Below are 12,924 nucleotides of genomic sequence, written 5' to 3' on the forward strand. Positions count from 1 at the left end.
ACGATAATAATGGTTGGAGCTCCGGACATCGGGAGAGGGGGGTGTTTCCACTCCAGCTACCCTCTGAGACTTAGGAAACTTAACATTAATAAATCATCGGGACCAGATGGCTTGCACCCAAGGGTACTTAGGGAACTCAGTCAAGTAATTGCCAGACCTTTGTTCCTAATTTTTACTGACAGTCTACTGAGTGGAATGGTACCAGCTGATTGGAGAAAAGCCAATGTAGCACCAATATTTAAAAAAGGGCCAAAATACATCCCTGGGAATTACAGACCAGTTAGCCTAACATCAATAGTATGCAAGCTCTTGGAGGGGATGATAAGGGACTATATACAAGGTTTTAATAATGAAAATGGTATCAGCAGTAATCAGCATGGATTCAGGAAGAATTGTTCTCGCCGAACCAAGCTATTAACCTTCTATGAGGAGGTGAGCTGCTATCTAGATGAAGGAAGGCCCGTAGACGTAGTGTATCTGGATTTTGCAAAAGCATTTGACACATGTTTACTGTACAAAGTAAATTCAGTTGGCATGGACCATAGGGTGAGTACATGGATTGAAAACTGGCTTCAAGGGCGAGTTCAGATAGTGGTGATAAATGGGGAATACTCAGATGGTTAGTGGTAGGAAGTGGGGTCCCCCGGGGTTCTGTGCTTGGACCAATCCTGTTTAATTTGTTCATAAACGACCTGGAGGGTGGGATAAACAGATCAATCTCTGTATTTGCGGATGACACTAAGCTAAGCAGGGCAATAACTTCTCCACAGGATGTAGAAACCTTGCAAGAAGTTCTGAACAAATAAATGGGGTGGGTAACGATATGGTAAATGAGGTTTAATGTATAAAAATTAAAAAAATTGCATTTGGGTGGCAAAAATATGAATGCAATCTACTCACTAGGGGGTGAACCTCTGGGGGAATCTAGGATGGAAAAGGACCTGGGGGTCCTAATATATGATAGGTTCAGGAATTGCATGCAATGCCAACCTGCTGCTAACAAAGCAAACAGAATATTGGCATGCATTAAAAAGCAGATAAACTCCAGGGATAAAGTGATAATTCTCCCACTCTACAAGACTTGGTCCGGCCTCACCTGGAGTATGCTGTCCAGTTCTGGGCACCAGTCCTCAGGAAGGATGTACTGGAAATGGAGCCAGTACAAAGAAGGGCAACAAAGCTAATAAAGGGTCTGGAGGATATTAGTTATGAAGAAAGGTTTGCGAGCACTGAACTTATTCTCTCTGGAGAGGAGACGCTTGAGAGGGGATATGATTTCAATTTACAAATACCATACTGGTGAACCCACAATAAGGATAAAACTTTTTTTGCGGATGGTTAATAAGACACAAGGCCACTTATGAAAATTAGAAGAAAAGAGGTTTAACCTTAAACTGCTTAGAGGGTTCTTTACTGTAAGAGCGGCAAGGATGTGGAATTCCCTTCCACTGGCGGTGGTTTCAGCGGGGGGCATCGATAGTTTCAAAAAACTATTAGATAAGCACCTGAACGATCATGACATACAGGGATATAGAATGTAATACTGACATATAATCAAACACATAGGTTGGACTTGATGAACTTGTGACTTTTTTCAACCTCACCTACTATGTAACTATGTATCTTGGTTAAAAGCCTTTAAAAGGGGGACTTTTGATTTTTCATGTTTGTGTCCCATAGACTTTTAAAGGCTTTGCATGTTCGCTAGAACTTTTTGCCTGTTCGAGGTGTTCTGGTGCTAACCGAACCGAGGGAGGTGTTTGGTCCATCCCTAGTGTACAGTGGTAAGTAGTATATAGGGCAGTGTACAGTGGTTGGTAGTTTGTAGGGCAGTATACAGAGGTCAGTAGTAAGTAGAGCAGTGTACAGAGGTTCGTAGTATGTAGGGCAGTGTATAGAGGTCAGTAATAGGAAGGCAAGTGTACAGAGGTCTGTAGTATGTAGGACAGTGTACAGTGGTCGGTAGTATGCAGAGGAGTGTACAGATGTCCATAGTATGTAGGGCAGTGTACAGTGGTCAGTAGTATGCATAGGAATGTACAGAGATCCATAGAATGTAGGGAAGCTTCTAGAGGTCTGTGGTATGTAAGGCAGTTTCCAGAAGTCTGTAGATGTGGGCATTAGCATGTCAGAAGACACAGAGGTCAGGAGGGCACAGTACAGGGGTTCAGAAGCACGTAGAATACAATTCAGGAGGGCACAGTGTGTGGTACAGAAGTGATTTCGTCCATGGGCAGAGAGGCGCAGGGAAGCTGTTGTCCCATATCTACCTGTTCTGGTGTGCTGATCTGTTTACACCCGCCTCTGTGAATGGATCATCTGATCAGGTCCACCTAAAAAATTGACAAGTGGCCCTGATTGGACCCACCATGTGAAAGGGACCTTAGTGGTGGCCATAGAATGCAGTGACCATGAGAAATTTGGTTTAAGACTGTACTGCAGAGGAGTACAGACCCCCCTCTCCACAAAGTATAGACCCCCTTGCTCAGTACAGACCCCCCTTCCTTGATCCCCCCACCACCTTAGTACACACTTGACTTCCTTCTGCCCCCCTTCCCCGGCATAGAAATGTACAGATCTCCAGAATTCTCCCTTGGGGAGGATGGAGAAGGGGAAGGAGTGGCGAGCAGAGTTGGGGAGATGGAGAAGCGGGGGGATGAATGGAGTTGGGGGGGTTGGAGAAATGGGGGATGAAGAAGAGCAGGGTGAGCAGAGTTGGGGGGATGGAGGAGAGGGGTAAATAGAGTTTGTGTAGCGGGGGTTATGATAAGGGCTGGGCTGTTCCAGGCAGTCAGGACATGGTTAAAAAAAAATCAGATATTCAGTGCTAGTGTATTTCGGTCATTTGGATGAGCATGCTGGAAAATCAGCAGCCGACCAACTCCCGATCAGTGCTTTTAACCAATGGGTGACATCGCTGATCGGAGTGTTTTGGCGGGGACACAACAGCTCAGCGAGAGAGAACAGAACTTCAGATGGTTAGTACAGCTGCTCTGAACTGCTGGGTAGTATGTACTAGGCTTAAAAGTGGATAGATAAAGTAGGAGATAGTCACACAGATTAGAGTAGGGAATTCCAAAGGATGGGGGAGGCTTCGGAGAAGTCCTGGAGGTTAGCATGGGAGGAGATGACAAGGGAACTAGAGAGCAGGAGGTTTGAAAGAAAGCAAGAGAGATTTGGTTGGTATTTTGAGACTAGATCAGTGATGCTGCTTGGGGCTAAGTGGTGGGTGGCTTTGTAAGTTATTGTTAGTATTTTGAATTAAATGTGTTGGGTGAATGGCAGCCAATGGAGGAATTTGCAGAGAGGGGTAGCAGACACTGAGTGGTTTGTAAGGTGGATGAGTCTGGCAGCAGCATCCATGATGGATTGAATAGTGGATAGCCTATTTAAATGTAAGCCAATGAGGAGGGAGTTGCAGTAGTCGAGGCAAGAGCTAACCAGGAAGTGAATTAGGAGCTTTGTGGTGTCATTGGTGAGGAAGGGGCGGTGGGTTAGGTAGATTGAGAGCCAGTCATGGAGACCAAAAGAGTAAAGTTTTTTGAGCAGGAGGGGGTGGTCATCTGCATCAAAGACAGCCAGAAGGTCCAGAAGTAGAAGTACAGAAAAGTGTTAATTGTTTTTTGCTGTTAGCAAGTCATTTGTGAGTTTTTAGCAAAGCAGTTTCTGTGGAGTGTTGAGGGCGATATCCAGACTGAAGGGGATCAAGAAGGTTAATCTTAATCACTTGGCGACCGTGCACAGTACATATATATACTTTGACTTTTAATACCAGGGTTATGACAGTAGCTAGCCGCCATAACCCCAGTATAATTTTTTTCTGTGGGCGATTTAGCGTCTGATAAAAATGATCCCAGTGGCGCATTTGCCACAAGATCACTTTTAGGGTGGCAGGAGGGGCTCACTACCCCCCTCCTACTGATTCCCGGTAGGTTAAGGGGTGGACTGGGGCCGTCTTTAAAACCTGGAAGTGATCCGACTCGGCCGATGGCTAGGCAGAAAGTCAAGTAAGGGCAAGATGGCCCCACTCGTCTCTATGCCCTTGAAGGACCGGAGTGACCTCTGATGTCACTTCGGGTTCTCAGGCATAAAGAAATAATTTTTTTTTTTTTTAAGATCAAAGTATCAAAATGTTTTTTGCTTTTAAAGTAAATGAGAGATCTGGGGTCTTTTTGGCCCCAGATCTCCCAATAAAGAGGACCTGTCCTGCTTATTTCTATTGCAAGGGATGTTTACAGTAATAGGAATAAAAGTGATAAAAAATAAAATTAAAGGACAGTGTAAAAATAAAACATTAAAAGTATAATAAATAAGAAAAAAAATACATACATATTAAAAGCGTAGAAGCAAACGCATATGTAAGTCACACCGTCTATATGTAAATGATGTTCAAACCATACATGTGAGGTATCGGCACAATCTTTAGAGTGAGAGTAATAATTCTAGCACTAGACCTCCTCTGTAACGCTAAACAGGTAACCTGTAAAAAGTTTAAATTGCCTATGGAAATTTTTAAGTGCTGTCATTTGTTGCCATTCTACCAGCGTGTGCAATTTGGAAGCATGACATGTTAGTATCTATTTACTCAGTGTAATATCAACTTTCACATTATAAAAAAATGGGGTAACTATTGTAATTTTTTTTTTTTTGTTAAAGTGTATTTTTTCCAAAGAAATTTAGTTTGAAAGACCACTGCGCAAATACAATGTGACATAAAATATTGCAATGATCGCCATTTTATTCCCTAGGTTCTCTGCTGAATATATATATATATATATATATATATATATATATATATATATATATATATATATATATATATATATATATATATATATATATACATATATATATATATATAATGTTTGGGAGTTCTATGTAATTTTCTAACAAAAAATACTAATTTAAACTTGTAAACAAAGTTCCAGAAAGGTGGTCACTCAGTTGCAGACCAGGCATTCAAGGAGTTTGGAGGAAAAGGGAAGCAAGGAGATGGGGCAAAGGCTGTAATTAGTGGGGTCCAAGGAAGGCTTTTTAGGTATGGGGGAGACTAGTACATGTTTTAGAGAGTTGGGGAAGATGCCACAAGAGAGGGAGAGATTGAAGATGCGGGTTAGAGAGTGTTAGGATAGTGAGAGGGTGACCGCAGTATTTGAGAGTAGACTGGGTCTAGGGGATAGGTGGTTAGTTGGGTGTTAGAAATAAGTTTAACAGCCTCGTCTATAGTAGCAGGATTGAATAGCGGAGTGTCCATTGTACCTGTGGACATGTGGTGTTACGTGGGGGGGATATCTGTAGAGTGGAAATTTCCTCACGAATTTAATAATCTTATTTTTGAAGTGATTGGCAATCTCCTGGGCAATGAGTGAGTTAGTGGGCAGAGACAGTGGAGGAAGAAGAGTTGATGGAGACTGGATGAGAAGGTGTTAATGAGAGTGAAAAAATAGGTATTCATTTTGTCATGCAAAGGATGTCGTCACGGGGCATTTTATGCCATATTTTATCTACTCTAATGTAAGTGTCTATTTGTCTCTTGCTGTGTATAAATAAATGTGGAAAGTTTTACACTATGTGAGCCTTGTTGTTGTTTTATGGGGACCCCACTATCGTGCTCGATTTGATCTGTGTGAGGACCATTGTTGTAGTTTCTGAGAAGTTCCATATACATCATAGAGATCCTGGACTGGGATAATAGCGTAGTGTAAAACCTTCCACATTTATTTATACACAGCAAGGGACCAATAGACACTTACATTAGAGTAGATAAAATATGGCATAAAATGCCCCATGATGATGTCCTTTACATGACGAAACACATAGGGAGGAGGAGCGATGCATTGACGTCACCGCTGAACACCTGGTTCCGGAAGCTATGGGCTTATCGAGGCCACCCGGCTCAATTCCATTTTATGCCATATTTTATCTACTCTAATGTAAGTGTCTATTTGTCTCTTGCTCTGTATAAATAAATATGGAAGGTTTTACACTATGTGAGCCTTGTTGTTGTTTTATGGGGACCCCACTATCGTGCTTGATTTGATCTGTGTGAGGACCATTGTTGCAGTTGCTGAGGAGTGCAGTATACAGCATAGAGATCCTGCGCTGGGATAATAGCCATCCATACTTTGTCATCCCCTGTAATAAGGGACCATTGAAATCTGGTAAGCGGCAGTGTTTGCTGTGGTGGAGGTATCTCTCATCCCTTTCAAGTCTTACCGGTGTGTTCAGTTATGTCACCATAGAAGAGCCAGCATTTCACCCTGTATGGACTATATCCTTATTATTCTGACCTCAACTTTTGATTTTAATTTTTTCACTATTTTCACTGATGACATTTTTTTCTTTTATTGATCACTTCAAATTGATTGTTTGCTTGTTTTCACTATTCATAGGATATTATTATTTACTATATGTCACAACATTTCAGAGATATTGTGCCTTTATTACACTGAGGAAATTTTGGATGTCCATCATTGCACTTATGTTTATGTGTGTATTTCGATAATCATCAAATTTTTTCACTTGTTGTGATATACCATTGGTAATGTGAGTGCAGTGACCTTTGCCTCATAAATCAATTGTTATAGTGCAGCTTCACTTTTTTTCTTAATAGAGGGGGGGAGACAAGAGGTTTGGAGAATGGAGTGTGGAGTTCCCCTTTAAAGGCAAAAGTTAGCCCGTGGAAATCTAAGGGATTAGAGGGGGAGACAAAAAAGAAAAAGAATTCCCCATGGGGTTTTCTGGCAGCAAGAAAGGACAATCAATTTGTAAAAGTCAAATAACTATTTTATTATCAAAATCACTTGTAAAATGACATTAGAGTACAAAAAATTTATTAAATATGAGCTCTGGTTACTATAGTGCAAAAAAAAATTAAGTGCAGGAAAATAAATACATATACATAATACTTTCAATCCATTGAAATAGTAGTTTGAATTAAAGTCCCTACAGTATAAATTACAGAGCCTGAGACATTATAGGGGGAGACAAGAGCATTGGAGAATAGAGTGTAAAGTTCCCCTTTAAAAGCAAAAGTTAGCCCGTGGAAATCCAAGGGATTAGAGGGGGGAGACAAGAGCATTGCAGAATGGAGTGTGGAGTTCCCCTTTAAAAGCAAAAGTTAGCCCGTGGAAATCCAAGGGATTAGAGGGGGGAGACAAGAGCATTAGAGAATGGAGTGTGGAGTTCCCCTTTAAAAGCAAAATCTAGCCCAAGGAAATCATATGCATTAGAGGGGGAAGGTTAAATGCCCTTTTTGGAGGAGCTAGAGGAGTGAGAGTCTTTTTACATCATTTTAACAAGGTGCATGTCACATGTTGGCAACATAACAGCTAACATGACCTGTATGCAAATCTCCTTAAAAAATACATAAAGGTGAACCAGCGTAAAAAACATTAGTCAAGTTTAGAGGTGCGCTAAAGGTGCGCCCATTCAACTCATGCGATTGCATGTACGTTGCTTAACATTTACAAAGATTTTGGGCGCGCAGTGAACAAACACATGTGAATGAGCGCAAGAGCCGCTTGTGCACGCGCACTGCTTACATTGATCTCATGCAATTCTAAACGTACTTGCAGGCACAGCAGTCTTTTTCCCGAAAGAGTTACTTTCTTATTCTATTTTGGGCATATTTGTTACTTGGGCAGTTGTTGCTAAACTTCCGCACATCACCCCGTAATATTGGCACCTCCATCTCCAAATCAATATTGATTTGGAGATGCTGTTCGCCATGTCCATAGTGGCACACAGATTGTATTATAGTAAATAGAGGATTCACACTCTGTTACCGGCGCACCATTTCGTAAATATGGAAATGCGCGTTGCGACTCACTGCGGGCCTCTACTGATGGGGCAGGGCTTCGTAAATTACCCCCTTAGTCTGACGCCACAGACGCACAAGAGCATGGCTACATTTTTTTAGGGCAGAGAGAGAGAGATTGTTTCCCATCTTCACTGTTACCGTTTTACTTTTATGATAATTAATGTAGTCAATCTGCAAATTAAGATAGTACTTACTGTTTTGTCATCATTTTCAAAGACTTCTCTGGCTTCCTCATAAGTGCACTTTTCCTCTAAACATTCTCTTTCAAGATTGCCTCCTGCAAACTCTTCAAAAGCACCACTGTTGTATCTTTTTTGTCTCACAAGAACACCACTTGCTAATTTATCAGACAGAAACACTGTAAAAAAAAAAGAAACACAAAGGTAAGTAAAATGCAGTCTTGTTTTCTCAGTTCACAGACCTAACATTCAATGCCTGATTTAGACCTAAGCTACCTGAAGAGTGTTTTTTTTTAATCCTCTCCATTAGCAAGTAATGAGATTACTCTACCTTTCCCACCTATAGGTGATCATTGCGGTTTAGTGCATTTTGCAATCAATAAAAAAACAGCAAAAGTGGGGAAAGGATAGAATTTTGTCCAGGGTTTTACTGCTGTATGTGTCCTCCTAGGAACATTTTCTGTGATGACCATTGTCACTGGGACAGAAAGTGATGAAAATTGCTGCACTTTATTTATTATTTATATGTATTTTTTGGGATGTAGTAGAGCTGAACCATATAGAGATGCAATGGGCGGTTTACAGCCCTCCCATCCTAGAGGCTGCTCACCAACAAATCTGGGGTCTTGCTGGACCCACAGAGGGGTTTACTAAAGTTTTAAATGAATGTTGCAGCCACACCAGCTTGTATGGTCCCTAAAAAGATTTTGATTTGTTTTGTAAGAGCCAACATTTCGGGGGCTCAGCACTTCCCGTTCATCAGGGGTAAAAATCAGAGGCGCGTGGATTGGAAAAGCTTTTAGAATGCTACGGTCATAAGATTGGCACGTGCGTGTTATATAGCTGTTTAAGATTAATTTTAAGAACATGTGACTATCAACAAATAGTTAGGCTAGTTAGGATCATGCAAGTACTTTATTGACAACATGGAAAATAGAGTCAGCAAACTTGATCTTTCTAAATGATCAATGTGGGCATATTTCCCACTTTTCTACATTCCTGTTATAAATAGGCCAGCCATTCAGAAACTGTACACTGCTCTTTAACCACTTGGGATCCGCGCTATTGCCAAATGACGGCATTAGCGCGGATCTACTTTTCCGGGACTACGTCTATTGACGTCGTCCCGGGTACGAGCGGCCTGCGCGCGCCCTGAGGGGCGCGCGCGGCGCGCTCTGTGATCGGCGAGTCCGTGAGACTCGCCTGATCACCGATCCGTGCAAGGGGTCGATCCCGACCCCTTATCACGTGATCAGCTGTCAGCCAATGACAGCTGATCATGTGATAGAACGGAGCCGGTAATCGGCTATTATTCCTCCTCGCGCTGACAGCGCGAGGAGAGAAAAAAAAGCCGATCACCGGCAGCCGTGATCGGGACATCAGTCCCGATCACGGCCAGCAATACAGCTGACCACCTGCCCCCTGCCAGTGCCCACCTGCCCACCGCAGTGCCATCCTGAATAAAAGTAAGTTCCCCCACATCAGTGCCACCCACAGTGCCCATAGTGCCCACAGTGCCACCCACAGTGCCACCCACAGTGCCACCCACAGTGCCATCCAGCAGTGCCACCAACAGTGCCACCCACAGTGCCCACAATGTGCCTCAAAGGTGCTGCACCCCAGTGCCGCCCATCAGTGCCCAGCAGTGCCGCCCATCAGTGCCCATCAGTGCCCAGCAGTGCCACCTATCAGAGCCACCTATCAGTGCCACCTATCAGTGCCCATCAGTCCCATCTATCAGTGGTACCTATCAGTGCCCATCCGTGCCACCCATCCGTGCCACTTATCCGTGCCACCCATCCATGCCATCTTATCTGTGCCCATCTTTGCCCATCAGTGCCGCCTTATCTGTGCCCATCTGTGCCTATTAGTGCCGCCTTAACTATGCCTATCAGTGCCCACCAGTGCAGCCTATCAGTGCCCACCAATGCAGCCTATCAGTGCCCACCAATGCAGCCCATCAGTGCCCACCAATGCAGCCATCAGTGCCGCCTAATCAGCGCACTTCAATGAAGGAGAAAAATGACCCGTTTGCAAAATTTTATAACAAACTATTAAAACATGATTTTTTTTTTTTTTTTGCATCTTTTTTTGTTTGTTTTGCAAAAAATAAAACTCCGAGCTGTAACTAAATACCACCAAAAGAAAGCTCTATTTGTGGGAAAAAAATGATAAAAATTTCATTTGGGTACAGTGTTGTATGCCCGCGCAATTGTCATTCAAAGTGCATCAGCGCTGAAAGCTGAAAATTGGTCTGGGACTGAGGGGGGTTTAAGTGCCCAGTAAGCAAGTGGTTAATAAATAGTAATGATCTCTAAAGATTGCTCACCACATTGTTATGAGTCGGGAAGAGGGGTTATGATGGGATCCATCTAATAGATGTGGTCCAGCCTTTTATTCTTAATGAGCAATCTACAGTTTGTAGCCAGCTCTGTGCAGCACAACCAGATATAAATAAACTGAAAAATCTTAGTACATATTAAGAAAAGTGTTACACAGGGCAGTGGTGATGAGCAAAGCACATTTATTTAGTGGCAAAAAAATCATATTTCACTTTACTGATATCAAAAGTCCCAGAAAGGTGAAATTTCATTTGGTATCTGTTTTAAGCCTGCACATCATTTTTCTCTCTCACTCCCCTTCTGAGATATACTCCTTTCTATTTTGTCCAGATCTCATTATTCTCTGTTTACTTTAGTCTGATTATAGCTTGTAGGTAAAATGACTTCTGCATATTTTGGTACATTTGGAACATTATGTGAATATGGAAAATGTAGTCTTTCTTGGAATTAAATATGCAACAGATTTTGACTTGTATTGCTATACTTAGAAAAATACTATAATGTTCAAACTGCCCATAATTACACTTATAATGCCTTTAAGAGAGGAAAAGAAGGAACACATTGTAAGACAATTAGAAGCAACAAACCTGTTTTTTCCGCTCTGCAGAAATAGCCCAGGAGAAAAATAATGAGAATGTTTTTAGCAGTTGCCATCTTCTTTCTCTGATGGCAAATTAGACTAGAGCTAGAGCTGGATCAATAATTCCGAAGTCCACTATCTCTCTGTTTGCTTTTGTTTTACAACTAGCTTTGTATTGCAAAGAGAAGTTCAACTTTTGGAATGAGAAAAATTTAGTAAACACCGGTTCTATAAAATCAGCCTCACTCAAGCTCCGTACACACGATCGGATTTTCCGACAGGAATTGTGTGATGACATGCTGTTGGTGGAAAGTCCGACCATTTGTACGCTCCATCGGACAATTGTCGGATTTTCCGCAGACAAATGTTAGATGGCAGGTTTTTAAATTTTCCACGGACAAATGTCTGTTGTCGGATTTTCTGATCGTGTGTACACAAAACCGTCGGACAAAAGTCGAAAGTACAAACACACATGCTCAGAAGCAAGGACGAGCCAGAAGTGAAGTGAAATGAGAATTAACATTTGTGACGCTGCAAATTATGAAATCTCAAAATGCAGCACACAATTCTCTTCTTCTTTAATGGGATAATAATGAAGCTGCTTTGCTGGTTATACTGATGGAGTTATTGCAAACAAATTTTCAAAGGCTTTTTTTTCTAGTGATATCAAGAATACTATTAATATGCTTTTTTTTTTTGTGCAAGATAGTGATACCACAACACCATTATCCCATAGTTTTTTTTAAGATCAAAGATATAACTATGTTGGTATTAGGGATGAGCTTTGAGTTCGACTCGAAAATTGCCTGTTCAGCGAACAGTGAACAATTTGGGATGTTTGCGGCAAATTCAAAAAGCCGGGAACACCCTGTACAAGTCTATGGGAGAAATCTAAAGTGCTAATTTTAAAGGCTAATATGAAAGTTATTGTCCTAAAAAGTGTTTGAGGACCTGGGTCCTGCCCCAGGGGACATGGATCAATGCAAAAAAAAGTTTTAAAAACTGAAGTTTTTTCAGGAGCAATGATTTTAATAATGATTAAAGTGAAACAATAAAAGTGTAATATTCCTTTAAATTTCATACATGGGGGGTGTCTATAGTATGCATGTGAAGGGGCGCATGTTTCCCATGCTTAGAACTGTCCCTGCACAAAGTGTCATTTCTGCAGGAAAAAAAGTCTTTTAAAATCACTCGCGGCTATAATGAATTGTCGGCTCCCGTAATACAGAGAATATTCATTGAAAGTCATTGATAAAAAAAAAAAAAAAGCGTGGGGTTCCCCCAAATTCAGTTACCAGGCCCTTAAGGTCTGGTATGGATATTAAGGGGAACCCCGCGTCAAATTAAAAAAAAAAACTGACGTGGGGTTCCCCCTAAATATCCATACCAGGGTCAAAAGACTTTATTGTATGAGTAACAGGGTTAAATTCTCTATGAATCCTAACTGACAGCCATATCTGACAATACCAGTGACATACTGAAATTTGTTATTACAGTGTGTAGCCATAACTCTTTATAGCAACACAAGGAACACAACAATGAGTTCAAGGTGTTGTCTTGTCTTCCACATTCTCCAGATCTCTTTTCAATTGAGTATCTGTGGGATCATACAGACATACAAACAAGTTTGCTCCATGGAGGCCCCACCTCACAACTTACAGAACTTAAAAGACCTTCTACTGACAGCTTGCTGCCAGATATCACAGCATACTTTTAGAAATCTAGTGGAGTTCATGGCTCCCCAAATCATGGTGGGTGGTCATAATGTTATGGATGATCAGTATACGTAGAAGCAGTAAGTATAAAAAGGAACTCAGACTAGTGTCTTTTGCTGTGCAGTTTGATCCGCACTACAAACACATACTTTATAACAAACCTGATCTAATTTGCTGTCTTCTACTGTTCACATTTAGGTAATGTAAATCTGTGTTTTAATTTAGATAGACATGTTGTTTGCTAAATGTTAAGTTGAGCCTGTATGATCACTGTACAGGCATCTGT

At 41.5% G+C, this 12,924-nt stretch overlaps 1 protein-coding gene across 1 annotated transcript in view; it reads right to left on the bottom strand.

Moving 5' to 3' along the window:
- The window catches only part of F9 (coagulation factor IX), a 67,596-nt gene extending 56,543 nt beyond the window's left edge, over positions 1–11,053 (bottom strand). The window contains exons 1-2 of the mRNA XM_077490352.1: positions 10,931–11,053; positions 8,017–8,180 (exon numbers count right to left, since the gene is read on the bottom strand). Coding sequence (XP_077346478.1) covers positions 8,017–8,180; positions 10,931–10,997 — 231 coding nt within the window. The 5' untranslated portion in view covers positions 10,998–11,053. The remainder of the gene's footprint in view (positions 1–8,016; positions 8,181–10,930) is intronic.
- Between the last annotated feature and the right edge of the window lie 1,871 nt (positions 11,054–12,924).

The sequence above is a fragment of the Lithobates pipiens genome, unplaced genomic scaffold (genome assembly GCF_037356315.1).
Source record: "Lithobates pipiens isolate NorthernLeopardFrog02 unplaced genomic scaffold, aLitPip1_a1.2 Scaffold_1, whole genome shotgun sequence".
Lineage (NCBI taxonomy): Eukaryota > Metazoa > Chordata > Amphibia > Anura > Ranidae > Lithobates > Lithobates pipiens.